Consider the following 23,925-nt stretch of genomic DNA (forward strand, 5'->3'; position numbering starts at 1 on the left):
TTAAAATTAAAGGAAATGAAAACCAGGTAAATGTTTTACACATTATAAATATGTGTAATAGCTGTTCAGAGCTCATTTCATTATGTGCTTCACCTGAAAATGCTTTAACTCTGAAGATGGGTGGACAACGTCAGGCTGTGTTGGTGGGGGTGGGGGTAGGGGGGTTCGGGTTATTCAAAGACTGAAGGACACAGAGCATCATGGGAAACCAGCGTCCTTCAGCAGGAATTTTAATTACAGTGTCCACATGTGACAGGAGATAACAACTGAAGTAGAGGGAGGGCTTGTTACAGAATATTTATTTATTCCTTCACTTCATTACTCTTTGTTTCAGTTTAAGAATTTTCTTTTGACATTTGTTTGATTTTCATCCCCTTTTCATCCTCATATTTTGATTTGATGAAATTAAAACAAAGTCACTGCTGTTTCTCACACACAGATAATCTCTGTTAAACATTTCAACAAACATTAGTTTTCTTTAGTGACAGAGTTTCCATAGAACCTAAAGGTTCCTGCTGGTCTAATTCGGGTCTTAGACCCAGAACACCAACTGTAATCAGATGGAGTCAGACTGATCCAGTTCTGGAATTTTCTTATCTTCTCTGAGTGTTTCTATTTCAGGTTTCTTCCATCTTTGGTCGTCTGCTCCCTGTCTTTTGCCTGACCCCCCCCCCAGAGCTGCTATAAAACACTGTCTCATCCACCATCAGCCGTCCCCTGCTCTCCTGAATTATGCCTGCAAAGAAAGTGGAACCAAAGAAATCCGAGGTGAAAAAGGTGGAGGCGAAGAAGGAGGAACCCCCTCCTCCACCCAAACCCGCAGAGCCAGAGCCCAAACCTCCCGAGGTGGACCTCAAGAGCATTGTGGTGGAGTTCACACCAGACCAGATTGAAGAATTCCGAGATGCCTTCACATTGTTTGATGAGACACCCACAGGTGAGATGAAGATCACCTATGCCCAATGTGGAGATGTGATGCGAGCACTGGGACACAACCCCACTAACGAGGAGGTGTTAAAGCTGCTAGGGAGGCCGAAGGCAGAAGAGCTGAACATCAAGCTGCTGGACTTCGACAGCTTCCTGCCCATGCTGCAGCATGTGGCACGCTCCAAGGAGCAGGGAAACTTCGAGGACTTTGTAGAGGGTCTGAGGGTCTTCGACAAGGAGGGGAACGGTACAGTAATGGGGGCAGAGCTGAGGCACGTCCTCGCCACACTGGGGGAGAAGATGACAGAGGACGAGGTGGACCGACTGATGGTGGGACAGGAGGATGCCAACGGACACATCAACTACACCGAGTTTGTTAAACACATCCTGGCTGGGTAGAAAATGGCAACTTCAACTGATTTTACTGTTTCTATCGATTGGGCCAAGTGTCTCTAAGACAGCTTCAGACATGTGTCCTGTTTAAACATTTGTCCTATATTTTTCCATCTTCAGTCCTTCCATGTTTGATGCTGGTCATAATAAACATTTTGAAGTTTTTTCTTTGTTTTTTACTTTTTGGTTCATCTAAATTGTGTTTATTATTTAGGCTTTAATTTTCACCAGAAGATAGTTTATGAAAACAATCAGAAAGCGGAACATGTGCATATCATCATGACTGTTTACTTATGTAGAGATCTGTAACAGAAATATGACGATTACATATCAGTGTTTATTCTTTAGTAGGAATGAAAACCTCAGTAAATTTGGTAAAATGTGTTTAAGCCAATAATGTGAATAAACAACACCAGCTGATGGAAACAGTTTTTACAGTATTAGTAATGTACAACTTTTTGAAATTGAGAGCAAGTATATTATAGTATCCTAAATGTTTTAAATCTGGAGCTGTATCTATAGGTCATAATGAGGCTCAAAGCTCCCGAAAATACATTTTGAGTTTCACCTTAGTCTGACAGAAGTTCAGTTCCAGAGGATCTGGGGTCAAGAAGACCTGTTCACAATCAGCAAGGTCCTACATATGAGCGGACTCGTCCTTGGTTATTATATACACTGAGCTTTTATATGTTGAGGAATCCAGTTCCTTGAAAGAAAAACAGTCCAATAAAAGCAGAAATTCACCCAGAGATTTTGATTAACTCAAATTAAGTAAGTGACAGTGAGCTCAAGATCACCACAGGATGATCTAGTAGAATCAGAGCTCTTGTAGAATCATCAAAGAAACGAATCACAGATACTCAAGTGTCCAGAACTTTAAGGCTGCAGCATGTGAACACATGATAAAAACTGATCCAGTGGCGATGTAAGACATCACAGAAAAAAAATCACTACGTGACCAACAGAGTTAGGGTTTATTGTAAAACTATCAGACTTTGTTTTTTGGCTATTCCAAACGTGAGCAGACAAATCAGTTGTGAATAATCTTTTGTTACAGTTACAAACAGGGGACCAACTTCTTCTCAAATCCACAGTACAAGAACAAATTTGCTGAGTCTGGATTTAAAATGTCAATCAGTTCTGACAAAGCTAAGTGCTCTGTGAGGCACAGTGTGATGCTTCCATGCTCATGTTTCCCATGGTCTAAATCTCAATTTAGCTTTTAACCTGTTAGTGGCTAATAGGTTCATCCTGTTGTAACCATGAATGCCTGAACCACATTTATTAGATGCTGAGATGTTCCAATCTGACCCAGAACCAGGTGATGGTGGAGTCTCATGCTGTTTGTTCCAGCACACAAATAGTTTCAGTCTGCGGATTCACGGAATGGAAAGTCAAATGTCAAATGTCAACCACATTTGTACCTATTCACAAAAAGATGTTTCCATTTGGACCAGAGATTATTCTGACCCACTGCTGCACCTGTGGACAGGTGAAATTAAAATGGCATCTGCCAGAGAAAATGAGGGGTAATTTATTGTTGAAAAACTAAAAATGTCATGTTGTCTAAAACAAAGAATCAGATCTTCCTTTTTCCAAATATGTTTTTTTTAATTGACATATTTGTTGTTTTCTGTAACTGAACTAGGAAAATGTTTTTAATTTTCACAGTTTAGGGGGCGGCTGTAGCTCAGTTGGTAAAGGGCAGGTCAGTGGTTCGATCCCCAGCCCTGGCTATATGTCAAAGCGTCTCTGGGCAAGACACTGAACCTCTAACAGCCCATTCCCCTCCCCAGCTGTGCAGTGCCAGTCCAAGCCCAGTAAAAATTGGGGAGGGTTGTGTCAAGAAGGGCATCCGGCGTAAAAAAACCGAAAGGACAAGAAGAAGTCTGTTTATCAGTAGTTGTAGTTTTGTTCTATATTTTATGGTTGGATTTTAACTTTTTATGTACTGTAACTTTGAATGTGTATCATCTGTTTTTATGTTGACGTTCCTCAGCAGCTCTTACAAAAAAGATTTTTAATTTCAGGGTTTTTTTCTAAAATAAAGGTACAAAAGTAAAAGCTCCCTCGAAATAACAATTCTCATTTTCAAGTTAAATTACATTTGAGTTTCGAACATTTTTAGTTTCAGTAAAACAGACTTTGACTCTGGGATTAATAATCTGAGGATCAGCGCTTCTGCTGGGTGGTTCATCAACCTCTCCTTACTCATGATTGGGTGACAGACCTAGCTGCATCTTGACTGGCCAACACCATGGCTGTGCGCTGATTTGCCAGCTGGGCATACAGATGGGACCGCAAGAATCGTGGGTAGCTGTCGGACTCCATCAATCCGAAAATCTGATTCTGGGCCAGCTGGAAGGAGGCGGGATGAATGCCAAGACGGAGGGCCCGACTGGTTGACTCTCTGACAGATGAGTCCACATTGACCTGGAGACAGAAGGAGGTGATGTCATTTGATGAAACATCAGACTAATCACAGAGCAGATAGACACACAGGTACCTGTCTCACTGCAGAGGTGGAAATAAACTCAGCATAGATTTTTTCAGCTCTGGTGGCCATTTTGCTAAGGGGGCGTGTCTTCTTGAACCTCTCCACAGCCAACCAAAAGTCTAGGTTCTCTTCACTGAACTCTGACCTCAGGAAGTGACGGAAGACTGCCAGACCATCTGACCAATAAAAGGACAGCAGGAAGGCTGATCAGCCAATAGAAATACACTATTACTTTTTAGGCTCGAACCCCTAACTGATGATTGGTTGAACAGCAAAAGGAAATGGAGAACCTTACACTGATTCGTCAACAGAGTCTCCAGTCCCTCTGCCCAGCTTAACACCTCCCCTGCAGATGGTCTGAAAAACAAAACAGGACCATACAGAACCCGTTGTGTTAAATCAGCTGGAACCAGCAAAACCAGCAGGTTGGGGTTAGGGAAAAGGTTGAAACCAGTTAATAACATTAGGACCAAACGGTGACAGTAGGAACGAGTTGCACCTTGGTGGAACCACTGGACTAGAACCAAATTTAATTTCTTTAAATGTGCAGACAACCACGTTCACGTTTTTTTTTGTTCCTACCTGTTGTTTCGTAGAGCCTTCTCCAAACTGTTGCTACTGAACCAGGAACTGTTTCTACGTCTTCGTAGAAACAACAGGCGACTCCTAACATCTGCAGCTCTGAGGAGATGGAGATGATTCAGAAACAAAAAAGATGAACAAGACAAAAATTGTGTGTTGTTGTTTACGTACAGACTTTTGGTCTTCTTCCTCAGTTCAAAGTTTTTGGATTCTGGTTCCTGAAAATGCAAAACGACAACAGACTGTTAGACTCCACGTAGTTCTATTTGACTCTATTGCAATCTGCTAGCATTTACTGGTCCTCCACAGACTCTGCTGGTCTTCTTTAGACCCAATGGTTTCTGACATAGAGTGAGCTCTACTGGAGCTCTTGTTGGACTTTAGATTGCCTAATCAAAGCTATGAAGTGACAATCACCCAGGCGAATCTCCTGGTTGAGCTGACCTACTACCTGTGGTCTGTCCTCCTTCTCTCTCATGTGTCGACATGCATCTGTTTCTGTGTCCAGTGTAGTTGAGAGCAGCATCTCACTCTCAACCAGAGCCAGAGCACGTACCTGGTACCTGTCCCATATCCCTCTGCTGGTCTAATAGAACCTCTTTTGGTCCATAATGCTGTCTGCTGGTCTGATAGAACCTATGTTGGTAAATACTGCTCTCTGCTGGTCTCAGGGCTTAAAGCAAGAAAAATTCCTGTGCCAGAAATGTATTTGAGGGTTTGTCAATAAATGCCAAATGTGGGTTAATTTTCTGACTGGTGAGTGAATCTCAGAGGATCGTCTGCCAGATGTTTCAGGACAAAATTGTGAAGGAGTGGTTTAGAGGGGACTTACACAAATGGACCCCAACCCCAGTGACAATATTTGGGATGCGCTGGAGAAGACTTTATGTGGTCGTCTTTGTGACTGGAAATTAATAATGGGACATTGCATAAGCTCACTGAAATAAAGTGAACAGGAAATGCATGGTGTTATCTAAGCTAAATTGGATCCAACAAAAGATTAGTGTGTGTCACCTCTAAGGATAATGTGTTCCCTTGTTGTACTTTGGCTGATGTCGTTGATGTTCCATATTTTCCGTATTTAGGCTTCTCGTTACATCCTGTTGTATCTCATTGCTAACGTTATACCTTAAGACCTAACGATTAACATTTTATTGTCAAAATACCATATTTATATTCCACATCTCTAAACATTTAGGTCTAAGGGTTTGATTATTAAAAGAAGCTGGCAAAATTTAATTTTGCTGTACTTCCTTTAGGGGTGCTGAATCTTGAATGTTAATACTTTCTGCTGAGTTCTTCCCTGGCCTCTGCTGCTTATTACCTTGTTGCCATTGAGCAGCAACAACATGTGGTAAAGAGACCCCCCCTCTCTGGTCAACTGTTTCCTTAGGGTGTGGGGCGAGGGAGGCCGGAGATCTTGTTCCAATTCAGGGTCAAGGTCAAAGGTCACAGGGCGGGTAAGTCGATGAATAGTGCTGTCAGACAGGAAGCGAGGTGATCGGGGTTCCTGCAGCAAAGAACCCTCAGACAACGAGCGACGCAAGACTGAAACAAAACTAGAATCAGTCAACCAGCCAATCAGGAAACAACACAGAGGTCATCAGAGTTTGTACTGACCTGCAGGTCTAAAAGAAGACGTCAACTTCTCTGGTGCACCTTCCTCATCCTTCTCATCTTCAACACTCTCCTCCCCCTCCCCCTCCTTCATGTTGAAGCAGTGTGGCCTGAGCAGGTAGTCTTGCCTCCCTACACTTCCCACATTCTCTGATGTTTCTGAGGCACTCTCCCCTTCGCCTTGCTGCCGTTCCTCCACCTCCTCCTCCTGCCTCCTCTTCTGCCTGTCCTCCTCTTCTGCTCTTCCTCTCTCCTTCCAAAATGGACTCCCAAGGGTGGAGGAGGATGAGATAGGAGCAGATAGGAGGCGGTGAGGTAAAGTGTTAATGACCCTGGGGACAGGTGAGGAGGAAGTGTATGAAGAGAAAGAGGAGAACGGGGGAGGAGGAGGGGTGGTGGAGAAGTGAGAGCTGGGGAAATAAAGAGTAGGGGAGGGAGCTTTAAGAGTGTCACAAAGGGCGGAGTAGGGAGAGGAGGGGCGGAGGAGGTGGTTGGACTGACCAAGAGAGAGGAGGCCAAAATCAGAGGGGAGGTCTGGGAGCTGGGGGTGAGGTAGGGACAAAAAAAATAACATTAATCTAACTGTTAGTGACCGTGTGTTTTTGTGTGTGTGTGTGTGTGTGTGTGTGTGTGTGTGTGTGTGTGTGCATCATTTCAGTCCTCCCACAGTGTAGAAATACTCTCACAAGTCCTGAATTTACAAAGTCCAAATGCTACCTATAGCTGTTGGAGATAAAGAGATTCCTGTCACTGAGATGATAAGATAGTTACCTGATGGCATGGTGCCGGGTCTGTGGTGACCATTTGTAGCTGGATGTTGTCATGGAGACAGAGAGTGACTCGGACTTTCTGCTCAATGCTAAAACACTCAAGACTGAAGAGACGACGGCAACATGTCTGAGAGTTTTGTAGGAAGTAAATGTGGAGCGGCTCAGATGACACTGAAAAAAAACAGCAATAACACATAAATTCCTGCTCTCTGATGTCACTGTCATAAAGGCACGAGTAGTAATAGTACTTTAGTACTACTACTACTTCTACTACTAATAATACTACTACAAATACTACCAATGACAAGGAGACTTACAATTTGATAAGGAGTAATACTAATATTAGTAGTGGGGTACCCTCTCTGAGCTGCAGTGTGTTCAGGTACACAGGACTCTGTAGGACGTTGCAGCGATTAGCTTCATCCTCTCTTGTTAATAGCAGCAGGTCATTGTAGATCAACACTGTAACCTGAAACATACAAACACAATAAACACACATCATACACATTATTAATAAGAAATTTTAAAAACAACTTTAGAAACAACAAGACATGAATCCTGTGACATTTTTCAGTAAACATCACAAAAAATGGAATATAGATGGAAGGAAAATCTCCCTATAATAAATTCAATTACAGTATTTTGTCGGTATTGATTGCTATGAATTATGCATTCAGCTGTGGTCATTCCTTTTATTGAGTATAAAATAGTTATGCATTCTTTTATAAGTTCCAGTTTCGACTAGTGTAATGCTTTGTGCAATGGTGTCAGTTAGTTGTCCCTTTTTCGTCCTCAGATGGTTCAAAATGCTGCTGCTATTCTCTTGACTCTCTCTTGAAGTACAAGATAATCCAACCATATAACCTGGTTCTGGTCTCTTTTCACTGGCCTGCCCTTTTCTTTCAAATTGATTTTAAGTTATTGTAATTTTGTTTTTAAGGCTTTAAAATGGACTGGATTACTGCAATGGTACAGGCCAGCAAGCTCCCTCCAAAAGAAATAGAATTTCTTTCAGAGGTGCCAAGGGACAGATACAAACACTGGGGTTATTGTTTTTTTGCTGTTGCACTCACTACATTATGGAATAATTTACCCCTGAATGTGAGCTTAGATACAGATCAGTGCTTTAAGACTTTGTGTAAAGTAGAATGGTCAACAGGACGTGTTTTTGAAATGCTACAAATGTAATTTGCTTCTTTCCATTAAAGGTTATCCACTGTTCATGGTTGTAGAGAAAGTTTCCACTTGTTCCTATAAAACATAATTAAAAAGCAGCAGGTTCCTCAGTGGAGAATACGAGCAGCAGGTTTCTAAATGTTGGGAAGTGAGTAGGACATACAAAAGATATCATCTCAGTCCTCTCTGTGGTGGCCGTGTATCTTTTTGATTATTACTGTAAACAAGAAACTAAAACGCAGCAGATTCCCAGAAGCTGTCTCAGCAGAATCATCAGTCTGATCCATTAATGTGAAACTGACCCTGGTTCACTTCTCAAAGCTCGCTGTGTCCTTCAGGATCATGTTCCATCTGCAGACTCTCTGGATCCTTCTTATTTTGACTCAAACATGAAATAATCTGATGCTAAACCGATCAGTAATCAGTAGAGATGGACCTAATGGATACTCTTTACCCACAACCTCAGCAGTACTGTTAGAATTTATGCTAATACTGCTAATGGTGTTGTCAGTGGTACTGACAAAACAGGTTACAAGTTAAGGCTAAAATCTCTTTCCATTATTTACAGTACAGGGACTTTGCTCATGTTGTGGTACTGTTAGAATCAGTAGTATTTTCAGTAGTGGTACCTTGGCAGGCAGCAGGTCGGCCTGGTGTAGAATCATTTCCTCTGACATCAGCAGGGTTCTGTCGGGGCTGCAAAGATCCAGAGGCTGAGAACAAGAACAAGAACAACACCAGCAGGGGCATAAGTCAACTAGAATAGTAAAAGAGTAATTGACCTTTGGTGCATTTTTAATCATTTTCATCTTTTCTTCTATTATGTTATTGTTAATTCAAGGCCAGGGTCTTCCAGTTTATATTCTTGTTCTGATAAAAAGTTGTTGGATTGGGTCTGAAAAAACACAGGAAGATTACTGTGTGGTTGTAACATTAGTGGATCAGGTTTTGTTTCAGTGAGCTGCTTCAGCTTACTTACATTAGACTTTATCTCTTGTATAAGATTCTACAGCACAACGAAAATTCTAGAACTGGTTTCACTCAGAACAGCAGTTGGAAAAGGGAAGGTTTTGAGTGGGATTAATTGTTCAATTTTATTTTCTGCATTGGGTTCTAGGTTCTGACCTTGACAGAGATGGAAAAGATGAGGGTCATTGAGGCCAACATAGGGATTTGGTTTCAGGTTTGGGGCTAGATAAGTGGTTTAGTTCTGGCTTGGACCAAGATGTTCTTGGTTATTTATAAGGTTTATGGATTGCTTTCAGCTCTGAATTAACATGTAGATTCTGACTCTGATGAAAATGGGGGTTGAAGAGAATCTTCATTTCTAATATTTTATTTTTGGTCAAGTCAAATGTTAATTTACTTTGTTAGACATAGGGATTGATATAAGTCTGGTTCTGACCTGGACAAAGACAGGGAAGATGACGGTCTTTGGTGCCAGGCTGATGTAAGTTCCGAGGGTAGTGCAGGGGAGATGTGATTGAATGATGGTGCAGTTTTGATAGGTGCTGCAGCTACTGGGTAGTGCTGAAGAAGATATAGTGGAGGAGGTGGGCGGGGGCAGGGTGGATGTGATGCTGGCGAATGGTCGTTCTGACAATCCAGGTTGGGGGTCATGGAGTGGGTTCTGTCTTCTGCTGGTGTGAGTCTGGAACAGCTGGCCTGCTGACACAGGTTACACCAATTTATAAATCAATCAATAATCAGAGCAGAGATCAATAATTGAAATAGAAATCGTACCGATTGTCCCGGTCCTATCATGATAAACTGGTTGGAGGAGCTGGAAAAAAGAAAACACACACATTGGAACATTCCAAGGACTATTTGTATCTTACTGACAGTGTTTGGTTTGTCTGTTCTACATCACATCAGGACTCTTACAAAATTTGGTAAGTGAATACAAAAGTCTTTAGTTCAAGGTCAGATTATTTTCTGAAGAAGTTCTCAGTAATGTTTTAGTTGAAAGGTGAAAGGATCTAGGTATGGTTCTAACATATTTTGGTGTTTTTAGGCTTCATCAGAAGGGGTTCTCAGTTCTGTATCTGCAAGACAAAAAGGTTCATCACAGGTTCTACATAATGTTCTAGTATGGGAAGAAAGCCCCAAATTATGTTCTTTTAGTAAAGAAAGACATTGTATTACAATTGTAAAAATTTGAACAGCAGGTGGTGCAGAAGTTAAAGCACTACTGGTTGTGTCAAAGATGTTTGTCAGTTATTAGAAATATGTTTTGTAAAATAGTTGTAGTTTTTCTGATGTAGCCAATAGCCAAAATAGTTAAGTTCACTAAATTCTCAGTAGGGAATTAACAGAAAAGAGAACTCTACAAACACTAAAAAGTTCTTGGTTTTGATCTCAGGACTATGGTATTTATAATGTTCTATTTCAAGTTAGTTCTGATTAATCTTTGTTTGCATAAGGTAAAATGCTCCAGGCCATGTATTAAACGAAAGTAAAAATTATAAGGTTATGTTCTAAATCAAGCATAATCACAAATTTTTCTAGGTCAGTTGTAATGGTCTGGATACAGGTAATAAGCTAAATGAAAGCCTTTTGTTGTGGGGTTTGGGGATTTAAAATGAATCAAAACAGAGAAGGTCCATCCGCATCCAAACAAACTGTGGATCTATGTGGGTTCTGTCATTCTGAGTTTCAACTCTGGATAAATTGCAGGTAAACAGTTCTGTGTTTTTGGTGGAAGTGGTTCTAGTTTATCCAGGTACTTTAGTCTTCAGCGAGGACACCTGTAGGCCCTACCTCCTCAGACTCACCTGTTCTCCTGGATTAACTGGTGACAGGATAATGTAGTTGTCTCCATTTGATGATGTCACACGGGTGCCCTTTAGTGTGGTGGTGTGCGGGGAATACTCTGTCACCTCGTGGTCTTCCTCCTCTTCCTCCTCGACTTCCTGGTCCTCCTTCCTGTCCCTCCACAGAGAACCCAGGACCCCCAAACTAGACCGAACTCTCAACCCCTGACCCCGTTGGTGGCCATGTTTACTGTGGGTGGGGTGACGCAGCAACTTTCTGCCTGTTATCTAGGAGACAGAAGCATTTTAGCTTAGCATAACAACAACTACCACAGCCATACACCTGCTGTTGTTAGGTTTTAGACCTGTGTTTTTTTTTCCCCTCAGACTTACATTGTTGTGTACTGGTGGACGGAGTAAACCTTCACATCCTGACCTAAGCTCAGGTAAACTTCTCCACACAACTAACACAATCTGAGCCGAGCAACTCCTAAAAAGCACAAATCATATTTGAATGAAGTGAAAGTAAAACATTATTTTAAACAAATTAGAACATAAGATGTTTAAATCTCCATGTTTTTACTGGTTTTAAACAAAATTCTACTTTCTGATCCAAGGTCAGATTATCAGATCATTTGGCATCCTCCTCAAATCACTTCAGGAGAGTCATAAATACTTTATTCTTAAATTATTCCCTTATTCAGCTTAATCTGTCTCCTACAAAACCTCTGTTTCTGTACATTTCTGTATCTGCAAATATATGTTTGCTAAAAGAGTAAATGTAACAAGATAACAAGCAGAAGCTGCCAATACATACAGTAAATCCAGTCTCAGATTCAGAAATATTTTCTTTTCTACAAAAGTAGTATCTAATTTTGCAGAACAACAATCAGTTTTTACCTGATAGCATGGGCAAGGTCTACACACTTCCAGGTTTCTACAGGAAGTCCATTTAGCTGCAGGATCGAGTCTCCTTGATGGAGTCCAGATTGATGAGCTGGACCTCCTACAAAAAACAACTAATAAGCTTAATCCGTCTGTAGCCAAACATTCAAAAAAGGTGTAAATCACGTGACTCTGGACTCCCCTCATACTATTGCCATGTTTCTAAGGTCTGGACCATTCTGTCATCCAATCAGACTACAGAAAGGTTTATAACAATATTGGACTACAGTTCCTATTAGCTTTTGTACAGATAACATACGCAAGTGGCAGCAATAGAACATTAACTAAATAATCTGGTGTTTTACCAGGGTCGACAGCCTGGACTCGCACTGGACAGTCAGAGGAGATGGTAAAGCCAAAACCATCTTGTCCCCGAATGATGCTCACCTGCAGAAAACACAGGTAAAAACACAAAAAAAACGTTGTTGATGTTGATTGTTAAAGCTTATCAGCAGATTTTATTTAGACAGATTTTTTATTTTTATTTTGTCTTAGAAGGAACTTCTTAATTTCAGCAGTTTCATCAGTCTGATATTTGTATCAGGTACACACTGGAGGTCTGTCTGAGTCTAGGTCTCTAAGCAGTTTCCATGACTGTGTAAACAGAGACAGAGCCAACGAAAGGTCAACTTTTCTCTCCACAAAAGAAGTTTAAGGTCCCTGAGTTCAGTCTGACAGGCTAATATTAAAACTCCGGCAGATCCTAAAAAGACAAACCCTAGGGGGGAAGGTATTTCCACAGCAAACATTGGTCCTTAGTCACCACAAATAAATGTGAATTCTAATTTCTTGTTTGTTGTTGTTGCTGTACACTAAAGAAATTTAAGTTTAAAATCAGATGAAAGTTCAGAATTGGACCTTTTATTTGACAAGCAACCTTGAAATGTTAAACGTAGAACACAACACCTAGAATATAAGATTATCCAAATTTTTTATTTCTTTTGTTTTGATCAACTTATGTAAAATATGTTTTCTTTACTACCTTTGAATGTTGAAAGTGGCTTTTGTTCACACTGACCCAGACTAGGACCCTGGTCTCACACAGCGAGTTAATGTCTGGGAATGTTTGAACAGAGAGTTTAAACAGGCTGTAGTCTATGTCCTGTACTACACACTGTATTACTAGTCTGTTACAGTCTCTACTAAACAATAAAAATCTCTTCCAGTCAGAAACTACTTTTGAGTGTGTGTACATGACACACATACACACACAGGAAACTGAAGGCTTCGACAGGAAGTGGGAAGCACTGACATCATATTGTGCAGCCAATCAGAGGCCTTGTTCATTTCCTGCTGTTTTCTTTTTACGTGAATGGTGTTTGTGTTTGTGCATGTTTATTTTAGAGTTAATATCAGCAGAAACCTTCATACAAAAACTGCCAATTTGAATTTGAGTAGTCACTGATGATGGATGCTGTATGGACTCAGATTCCACTGGGTTCTACTGAGCTTATATCTACAGTTGCTCTAAGGTCTACATATAACCTCACAAAAAAGTGCTTGCTGCAAAAACCTGGCTATGGTCAAAGATGAATATCACTGATGTTGGACTGTTCCGAACTTCATTCACATTTTCAGCATTTTCCTTTGCAGTTCAAATCAGCAGCAGAAGCCTTTCTTTCTCTTTAATTTAATGATCAAACAGTTTTGAGGCACTCACCCGCTCACTCACCCACTCACTCACCCGCTCACTCACCCGCTCAACACACACTTTCACACCTGGGGCAGGTTCTGTCCAATGCAGACTCGACACAGACGGTGAATGGTGTGCATGGTCTGCTGGTCCAACTGATCCTCTTATAGGGCTGAACCAGGACCAAGGATAATATCTAACCAGGTCCCAGCTCCAATCAGTTCCAAGCTTCAGAAAACCAGATCTCATAAAAATCCTAATTTACAGAGCCGGAATGATTTAAGTCCAGACTTCAGTACCAGCTCAAATCCAGATCCAAACAGACTCTGGTCTAATCCAGGTTTAGACTTCACAAAAACAGATGTACGTCCACTGCAGCATACAGACTACACGATCAACTCCATAAGACCTATTCCCTTGTCCTGATTTATTAAACCTGGTCCATTTAAAACAAAATCCAGATTCATATATTGAAGGTCTAATGCAGAACTATGTCTAAACAACATCCAGACTTGAAGAACCAGAAACAAGTTTGATATGATCCAACAGTAGATTCATTCCAGATTCTCAGAACAAGGACCAGGTTTGGCTGGGTCCAGTTGATCCAGGTGAAGCAGTGTGTGAAAGTTTTCACTGTGGACTGGATGTTAGAGAGTGGGTGGTGGGGGTGGGGTGTATGCGAAGGGGGGGGCAGAGAATAATAGCAGGAAACACACACATAAACTCAAACTCACAAAAACACCTGATGGATCCGTTTGATAAGACTGACACTTCCTGAACACACACACACAAACAGACCCACGCGCTCTCCCCTCCCCGTGTGAACATTGGATTCTGCTGTGACTCTACTGTAATCTGGAAAGTACAAGTACCTCAAAAACCTCTGGTAATGTGTAAGTAAACCATATTTCCTGCAGCTGTTTGCAGTAACTGTGGCAACCAGGGGGAATTATTTATACTGCTGTTACAGAAATCAGTAATCTAAAGTACTAGTTTGGTTTCCTCATATGTGACCCTGCAGTGACAGGAAGTTGTTTATAGGCTCATTTATGCAGAAAACCAGGAAAAATTATTTCACCATCTTTCTCACACTTGTGTTTATCTGCTCGGTTATTTGCACCCTGTAAAAACTGTGTACCCGGTCAGTAACTGTACACCTTCTTAGTGGCAACTGGCTTGTAATTCTGGAAAAAATTCACCCAATTAACCCTTTCAGATGAGAGATGAAATACCTTCAAGAACTACAAGCAGAACTCCAGTTGCCACTGAACAGAACCTTCGGCAAGAACGCTCTGAATGAATCTTCACAGACGAATGATGTTTACATGGTCAATAATTGAACAGATGCCAGGTCTACCTGTTTCTCAGCATGAATGATGATTTTTTTTATTACGATTACTTTGTAAGGGCCCACGAACAATTTTGATGGCTTGTACCAGAGTTAGCATCAAGCTATTTTTGTCTGCTCTCCCTCTAGCAGGTTTTGTTAAAAAGAATAAGAGCAATAATACTGGACAGACTAATCATACAATTCAAATTGTATGTAATCATAATATCGAGGCAATGATAGAATCAGTAGAACCCACAGGAAACACAGTCAGTGTATCCAAGCCTTGTCTTAGCAAGGCTTTTATTTTTTCTGAGAGAGAGCATCAACACAAGAGGAGGAGCCAAGCTCTTTAATATTTTATACACATTTTCAGGACCAAGTTTAGACTGAGTTAAGAGTCAGAATAGTAGTGCTGCCCTACAGCAGTTCAGTGGTACAGTACGGATGTACTTCAGTGGGGTACATTTACTGTGTGAAGAGCAGGAGCAGCTTCTTTCTATAATTCATCACATGTGAATTTTTGATGAATCAAAAGTAAAAACACTAAATCACAGACAGTCTTTGAACTAAACTTGGTCCTGTACTTCAGTGTATCTAGTCCCAAACCCCAGAACGAGTGAAGTTACCAGGTAATTAACACATTAACGTAACAACATTTTAGGGAAGTTTATAAAAAGTTCAACTCTGCTGTAACGGTAACACATTCAGCCAGTCAGACTGGACTGAAACATCCCACCATGCCCCTCAGCACCAGTGGATATTTTCATTTTCGTCCTGATCCAAAATGAGAACAGAACTCAGAAGGATGTCAGTCTCCTGCTTTACCTGCAGGCTTTTGTATAAAATGTAAAAAGGTTTTGTTCTCTCAGACCAGCCTCTGCTACATTCCCTCAATCTAGGTCAACTGGACTTTTTTTTAAAATGGGACCCCAGGTAGACATCACCATACCTGTCACATGTCAAATCAAATCCAACAAGTCCCAATTTAGGTCCTAAAATATAAAGTTGAAATAGACAAGTCCAGACACTGTAGTATATTGTACTGGTGGACCGGGACCTTCAGGATCATTGCAGGTCACATTTTTAGAACCTAAAAATCAGGAAAAAAGCTAATGTCCAAGTTTAAGTACATCGTTATATATTTGATTAAGTTCAGGAACTTTACTGTCAGTTTTACTTCCCTAGGTCAGGGGTCCGAATTAGGTGGTGGGGGGTGAAAGAGTCAATATCTTTTTGACTCACCAGTAGTCGCTGATGGCTGCTGCTGTCTCTCCTCTCTTGGCACTGGTTAGTGTTAGGTGGGTCAAAGCTCGGGGAGGGACTGCTGGTAAGGCTGCAGTCTTTCAGGTCTTTCAGTCCAGCAGTGGTGGACGTGGTGACATGGTTTATGATGGTATCTGGAGCAGAGTCCGGAGTCCTCCTGAGGTCTGCTGCAAGGAGATAACCACCATCATCATCACTGTCATCCCAAGACCAGGTCACATTCTTCCAGAACATCCTGACTGTCCTCACACCACAATGTGGCTAGTCCAGACCAGACCAGAACAAAATAGGTCAGAGAGACAGACCAGAACAGCATAAACTAGACCAGGTCAGAGAGGTGGTGACTCAACTCTCAGTTTTCACTTTGGGTAAAAACTAAAACAATAAAGTCCAGATTAAATCAAGTTAATCAGGTAAAACTGCAAAGCCACAAGTACAAGTACACACTGATACTGCAGCTGGTACTGACAGTACGACTGATACAAATGTCCAGAAAACGACTGATTCAGCTTCCATCGACTCGTCTTCTCTCTCTATCTTTCTCCGTCTCTCTATCTCTCTCTCGGGACAAACGAGTGTCAGATCTCAGTGTGATGTGAGAAGGAGATCGGGGGGTTATTGTGAGGGTCACATGATTACCGGGCAGCTTCTTGTCACCATGGTAATGGTGTGGACCCCCAGGGACAGAGCGAGAGCAGGAGTCAGCTTTAATGCGTATCTGCTGCTCGCTCGTCCCCCTGTGCTATAAATAAATACAGATTGCAGTTAAACATGCATGTGTGTGTGCTAGTGATGCTAGCATATTAGCACGTGTCTGTCTTTTAGGATGTCACTTGCTGTTTTATGATGAGAACCCGTTGACTTTGAGTCCGTATTAGCCCGACATGAAAATCAACCTCGGTTACTGAAATTAACGTTTATTTTCACATTCTTCTCTTCTTCCTCTTTTCCTCCATAAAAAACTTAGCACACTGGTACTGGTTGATTAGTGCTAAGTCTATTCTCAAGACAATGACGGGGTACACCCCCCCCCCACCCAGCTCCTTCACTAAGCAATTAGAAATCATCAGCTCCCACTCCTCCCCACCAGATGGCGACATCTGCTGGCTTATCACTGCTCTGACCTCAGGAACCTGCTCCTCAGATCAACCCTCTGAACATTATGAAGGTGAAGCTGGAATCCAGTGACATGCAGCTGGTTATCACCTGTTAAACCACCAGGATAACAAGGTAATTTTTAGTGCAGTATAAACTCACCCTTCTCTGTTTGTTTGTTCTCCTTTAAGCATCTCATTGGTCTGTTTCGCTCTGATGTGACTCTCAGGTGTTTGCTACATCCAAACTCCTCCCCCAGCAGGTAGAACCAACCAATGATGAGCTGCAACACATTGTGACAGGCCAGCACATGAGTTAACAGGATGGTTTCAAACATGTGGTAACTATTGTCCTCTGGTTTGTTGAAACTGACCTTATTGGACAAAACAAGGGAACTGATCCCGAAGCTCATACAGCCGACCAGCTGACTGCACCTGGGCAGTCAAGAACAGCTGTTTTATGACATTACACCAAAGACAATATTAATTTCATACAGACCCATGTGAGACAGACAGGTGAGACAGCTGAGACAGGTTAGACAGAGAAGGAGGCAAGAGAGACAGATGAGAAAAATGAGACAGAGGGGTGAGAAAAACATGTGAGACTGGTGTGGGTTGTTCTGCAGAACTGAACAAAATGATAAACCTGAGGTTTTAATCAAGATAATCAGATGATCTGACTTTGTGTACAATTCCACTGAGTCTTAGCGAGAGACTGGTTTATCGTCATTCTGGAGTTTCCTGTTATCTCTGCATCAATGTATTTTTAGACATCCAAAACACATTGATCATATTTTGTTATTTCTCAGCAGGGAATTAACTGTACTGGTGGGGCTCCAGGTGTGTTCAATATGTGTGTAATGTCACCACTGACCTGCTGGAACATGGTCGCCTGAACACTGAAACCAACAACCTGTCAAGGAGGAGGTCATCACTGATGCACCTGAGACACACACATAGTTGGTATATCAGCACCGATCAGCAATGAGGACAACACCTGTAATCATCAGTTTTACAAGTTCCTGCGTGTTCGGCTCATGGTTTTATCTGAAGAACAGTTTCAGGTTTTCGGAAATTTGACTTGAAAATGATTAATAAACATTTGAGTCATTGTGGGGACATCAATCTGTCCATGTCCCTTTTGGGTTTTTTTGTGACTTAAAAGTTAAAGAGCAGGTCTAAGGTTCTAGAGTGAATAAGGTCCTTCAACATCTGCAGCACCATGCTGTGGATGTTTTATGAGTCCATGGTAGCCAGTTCCACCTTCTATGCTGTGGTTTGGTGGGGAAGCAATTTGAAGGTGGCAGACAGTAAAAGACTGGACTCACTAATAAGGAGGGCTGGTTCTGTTCTGCATGTTGTGGCTAAGAGGAGTATGTTGTCCAAATTCCTCTCAATCTTGGACAATCCCTCCCACTCACTCCATTGTGTGCTGGCTGCACAGAGGAGCACTTTCGGCCAGGGACTGATCATAGTCAAGTGCTCCACAGAACAACACAGGAGATCCTTTCTCCAAGTGGCCATTAAACTGTTCAACTCATCCCCATTCTGAAAAACAGAGGGGGACTAAATAGAATAAATTGTCAAAATGTAAAAACAATAATTGTTTTTCTTTCATTTACTGTGTTAGCTGGGGGAAGGTTTTTTTTGCTTTCTTTTCTACTTTTCATGTGGAGAGCAACCGTAACAAGGCAACACAATTTCTTTATGGGATCGATAAGGTTGTATGAATCTTGAATTTGACAGGTTCTGGATAAAGAAATGATAAATTGTCTTTGTGTCTCACAGTCTGAAGCTCTGGTCATATTTTGGGTTCTTGTTGTTGAGAACTGTGTGTGTTTTCATCCCGACACTGTAGCCAAGATCAGAGGTCACCGTCAGCTGGAAACACACACACACACACACACACACACCATTATCATCACATGTTGTTTTTCATCAATAATTCACACTTTGTATTTTAAAGTGCTCAAATATTTCAGAACACTTGAATCAGCTTCAATCTAAGCTTGAAAATTTAGTTTGTGTGTTTTCAGTCACATGACTTGTCCTGGGGGACAAATACACACCAGAAACTGCAGCACAAACTGGTTCATTTTCCATCTATTCTAAGCAATATTTAGCAAATATTCAGACCAAATTTCAACAAAAACAAAGATGAGAAGAAACTGATCCGAGTACAACAAACAAAAAACTGACTGATGAAGCCTGGATTTGGAACTAAAGTCCGAAAGTAGTAGGCAGCCAGGTTTCCTTCAGGTGGGTAACAGACCGCCAACCAGCACCTGTTACCTGAGCTTGGCAGGTTTCAGGTAATGTGCCAGCCCAGTCCTGTAGTCCCGCTGCAGTTTTATTAAAATGACTGAACCCTCCTTAAATCTATTGCATCTCTCCAACATCATTTTTTCTCTGAAGCACACAAGTGTTCAGGCAATCTGTCGTGTTCTTCTCCTTATTCACTCTCTGATGGTGGGTTCATTTAAGCATCACTAAAATGGATTTGAAGCTGAAAAACTAAATAAAGCTTAATTTAAAAGAAAAGTCACATGACTCGCTTCAGGCATGACTACAAAGGATCAGCTACATGTGTTTTACCTTCACATAGGAGTCACATGATCTGTGGGATTTTCCCAGCAGCCCAAGGGCCTCATGGACTGAAAGACAAGAATAGTTTGATTCATGAATAAAGTTTAATTCTCTTTGTTGTGATATAAATGAGACAAGAACACATAGAGACAGGACAGAAAGAGACAAGTACAGAAGGAGAAACTAAGAACAGACAAACAAGCTGTTTTTCCTGTCCACTGTGGAGAATTGTTGGGTTTCCTCTACAGATCTATAACGTCCTGACTTTATGTTGTGAAGTGTCTTGAGAGGACTTTGTTGTGAATCAACGATATATATAAATAAAGTTAAATTGAAAGTTTGAAGTGATTATTGATTAGACTGAGCAAATCTAAATCAATTTATTTTTGTCCTTTTGGCTTTTCCCGTGAGTTCAGGGTTGCGGATCATTCCGCATCCACAACTCTCCCCAGTTTCTACTGGGCTTGGACCATCACTGCACAGTTATGGATGGTAGTGGGCTGTTGGGGGTTCAGTGTCTTGCCCAGAGACACTTTGACATATAGCCGGGACTGGGGATTAAACCACTGACCCTGTGGTCTGTAAACAACTGCCTTACCAACTGAGCTACAGCCGCCCCCAAGCAAATCTAGATCAATACCATGTTTAAAGTTGCAAACAGCAGGAACAGTAGACGATTGATATATTATTGGAGATCAATTTGATGCCATGTGAAGGTCATTTGATTTAAAAGCTGTTCTCTGATTTTCTGTACTTACTGTGAATGATGAGGTGTCCCGCTTCTGGAGTGATTGACAACCGTAGCTGACCTATAGGGAGAGGTGTCAGTGATTCTCATTGCTCATTGATTAGCTAATTCTTGATCAGCATTGGTTGTTCTAACCTCTCCCTCTGAGCATAGATGGGTGGATCTTCTTCCTCCTCCGAGTCTTGACATCATTTTTCCTCCCCATTGAAGTGGGTCTGGTTCTTGGTGCCCTATCCTTTCTTCTTGGGGTCTGCGGACCTGGGTTTCTCTTCTTTTCATTGTTTGTCGTGGTGTCTGAAAACCTATAAGGAACCAGACTTGCTGTGGACCACAACCTAAGCTGGGATCAGAACACACAAGTTAAGGCCCAAGATCACCACAGTCTGTACCAGAAGTGTGTCTCTGACAAACCTCAGATGTGGACTCTTTGATCCTGGTTTGTCTGTCTGGAGTAAGACACCTCTGATCCAGAATTGGGTCTCCTCGAAAATCAGGATCAGTCTGTTCTTTGAGACTCAAACCCTTAGCCAGTTTTGACCCTCTTTGCTCCAAGTTCTGGACTGCAGTTTGGATCCTGGTTTTCTTGATCAGGGCCACTCTGACTCCTGTTCTAGCCATCTGGATCTCAGCTCCAGGTTTAGATCCAGTCCAGACTGTGGTCCTGGTTCCGAACTGTGAAGATCTGCAGAGACACAGAGCCTGAATCAGTAGTTATTAATCCGTGATTATTGAGATCCAGAATCAGATTAAGTATTTCCCTGAGGTTTGAAGTGGTCTCACCTTCTGGGTTCTAGCTTCAGGTTCTGGGTCCTGGGGCTCCTCGGCAGACATAGATCTGTCTCCTCCTTAAAGCTCCCTCTCTTCCTCTTTTTCATCTCCTTCTCTTCCCCCCTGCACCTCCTCTTCCAGGCTGGAGGCTGACACTGGAGCTCCTGGTGCATCTGGACATCAGCTTCGCCACAGGGCCTATGAGGGAACATACATCAGGGTTATAGGACAGAGTTGTGTGGGGTAGGGCGGTGGCGGGTGGGGTGGGGTAGGGTAGGGTAGGGTGGTTTTACATCAGTGTGAAGCTTCATGAACCAAAACCAGAATCACAGCCTCTTCTTGTTTTGTGTTCGGCTGAGTTTATGACTTAAGACAGAACCACAGTTTACGTACTGTAACTGTGGTCCAGGGTAGCATACCAGGATCCTGAATCGGACACAGGTTTGACTGGACATGACTTAACGATAACCTTTGACCATAAACATGTATGAACTGATCTCACATCAGTATCAGTTTCCTTCACCGCTCATTGCTCTGATTGAAACTAACAAGGAAGTTTAACAGATGAACTCACAACGCGTTGCTTACTGTTTGTGTGGAACCTCCCCTGGAAGCATGTAAAAACTTTCTTAAGCTTATTGTAAATAAGATGAATAATGTGATGGCTCTCATATCACCACCTGCTTCTGACCCTTCAGTGCCCTGTAACTTTTCACTCATTTGAGCCTGTGACTTTTTCTATTTTATAGGAGACTGTTAGACATCTGAAGCCCTCAGGTTCCCCCACTGATGCAGTTCCACCACAGTTTTTTAAAGAGTTAAAGTTGAAGTTACCCTGGGGCCTTCTGCTCTTGGTGTTATTGACACAGCCTTGTCTCCGGTGTCTTCCCAAGAGACAGTAAACACGCTACAGTCCAGCCACTGATTAAAAAGCCAGGCCTGGATCCTTCTGTGTTGTCCAATTTTAGGCCCATTTCTAAACTTCCCTTTCTGTCAAAAATTCTGGAGAAAACTTTATATATCCAATTGAAAGATTTTTTTAATCGGCACTGCTGAGGGTTTTTAATAACATCCTATTACTCTGTGGTCTTGGTGCTACTGGATATTACTGCTGCCTTTGACACAGCAGATCATAGCATTTTGATTTCTCGTTTAGAGCAATTGATAGGAATCTGTGGCACTGCGCTGTGGTTTTGGTCATACTTGGCAGAGAGAAAGCAAATGACACCCAGATATATGTGCCACTGAGATGGATGGCTATTCCATAAGCTCACTGATGAAGTGTCTTGAGGAATTAGGAGCTTGGATCGCTCTTAATTTCCTCCATTTTAATGAAAAAATAAACAGAGGTTATTCTGTTTGGTCCAAGCACCAGCAGTGGGGCTCCTCTTGTAGACCTGGGTCCTTTGACACAATTTGTTAAACCTACTGTCACAAATTTGGGTTTTAGGGTGAAAAGTGGTAGCTTGGATGGGCAGGTGAGTTAAATCAAAAGTTAAATCATATTTGTCAAAAAAATACTTTGAGACAGTAATCCATGCTTTTTTTCACAACTCGGCTGGATTTCTGTAATTCTCTGTATTTTGGTGTCTCTCACTCTTCCCTGTACTGTCTTCAGCTGGCACAAAATGCATCTGCACGTTTGTTAACTGGAACACGGAAGAGAGCGCACATCACCCCCGTTTTGGCATCACTGCACTGGCTGCCTGTCCATCTTAGAGTTTAATTCTAAAATTATTTTATTTGTTTTTAAGTCTTTAAATTCTCTTGCTCCGCCCTCCCTCTCTGAGTTGGTATATGTGCACTCATCGTCCTCCTCCAGGTCGCTCAGGTCTGCTGACCAGCTGCTCCTGGACATGTCAAGGAGATGGCGGAAACTCAGGAGAGACAATTTGTGGAATGCACTGCCTTTGCAAGTTAGACAGGCCTCCTCACTGTCTATTTTTAATTCAAAGCTGAAAACTAACTTTTTCTCCCTGGCTTTTGACCCAGTATGAGTAGGTGACTGTACTATTGTATTGTATTTTATTCTTATATTATTCTTATATATATATATATATATATATATATATATATATATATATATATATATATAATTTTATTTATTTACCATTTTAAATTGTTAAGCACTTTGGTCAGTTTTTGCTGTTTTTTAAAGTGCTTTATAAATAATTTTGGCTTGGCTTGCTCCTCTCACTTCAGCTCAGTTTCAAAACAGACTCCAATTCTGTCACAATGTCTTAAATTGACCAAGCAGTGATTAAACAGTTGACAGCAGACATGAAGTTAAGCAAAGAAAACAGCTGGAGGAGAACAAAGGTTTCAAAACTGGTTAGTTTTTAAAATAAAGACATCCTGACTGTCATTGATCATCTGTGATTGATCGATTGATTGATCAGTGTTTGATCAACACCAACCATAGAAACTGACCAAGCTCCCCTTCTACAGATTAGAAATACAAAATGATAATCTGCTAATGATCATGTTACCAGTTCATCATAAATTTACTGATGTGATACAAGTTCAGAAGAAAACCTCACCTGTTTGTCTCAGTTTGAAACCAGTTTTTTAAAACGGGAAACCTTTCAGTCTCACCTTTTCCTGTGGCAGAGAGATGCTGTGTCCATTATTCAACTGTAATCAACTCAGTTAACTAACTGCTGTTGTTCCTCCATTTGCTCTAGCTCAGTTTATGTTTCTTCAAATTTTCCCTCTAAGGGAAAAAATTCAAACCAGTTCATATTTTCAAGTAAAAACTAAAAATGTATGGATTCCTGTGTGAGCTTTCAAAATAAAATGTGGATTTTAGAAAAACTACTTTTTAGGAGTTTAAAATTTAAATT

General features: G+C 41.5%; 1 protein-coding gene and 1 pseudogene across 7 annotated transcripts; one reads left to right on the top strand and one right to left on the bottom strand.

The window, feature by feature from the left end:
• The first annotated feature begins 706 nt into the window (after positions 1–706).
• On the top strand, positions 707–1,485 carry LOC137136132 (myosin light chain 1, cardiac muscle pseudogene; annotated as a pseudogene).
• LOC137136130 (regulator of G-protein signaling 3-like) lies at positions 1,405–23,815 on the bottom strand. 7 transcript variants are annotated; one of them, XM_067521220.1, is made up of 27 exons: positions 23,678–23,815; positions 21,095–21,280; positions 20,726–20,996; positions 20,450–20,654; positions 20,325–20,375; positions 19,576–19,634; positions 18,767–18,861; positions 17,855–17,923; positions 17,355–17,415; positions 17,144–17,264; positions 15,866–16,050; positions 11,966–12,047; positions 11,616–11,721; positions 11,109–11,205; positions 10,737–11,003; positions 9,706–9,745; positions 9,368–9,630; positions 8,592–8,675; positions 7,144–7,255; positions 6,788–6,957; positions 6,020–6,557; positions 5,724–5,947; positions 4,571–4,617; positions 4,400–4,498; positions 4,113–4,174; positions 3,827–4,020; positions 1,405–3,753 (listed from the first exon to the last, which is right to left on the bottom strand). In XM_067521220.1, the coding sequence occupies exons 1-27, from the start codon at positions 23,707–23,709 to the stop codon at positions 3,532–3,534; spliced, it is 3,942 nt and encodes a 1,313-aa protein (XP_067377321.1). In that variant the 5' UTR covers positions 23,710–23,815; the 3' UTR covers positions 1,405–3,531. The 7 variants fall into 7 exon arrangements, with proteins under 7 accessions (XP_067377321.1, XP_067377323.1, XP_067377320.1 ...); XM_067521222.1 differs by having other exon boundaries at positions 3,827–3,993; positions 9,368–9,627; positions 15,866–16,053; XM_067521219.1 differs by having other exon boundaries at positions 9,368–9,627; positions 15,866–16,053.
• Between the last annotated feature and the right edge of the window lie 110 nt (positions 23,816–23,925).

The sequence above is a fragment of the Channa argus genome, chromosome 11 (assembly GCF_033026475.1).
Source record: "Channa argus isolate prfri chromosome 11, Channa argus male v1.0, whole genome shotgun sequence".
NCBI classification, from domain to species: Eukaryota; Metazoa; Chordata; class Actinopteri; order Anabantiformes; family Channidae; genus Channa; species Channa argus.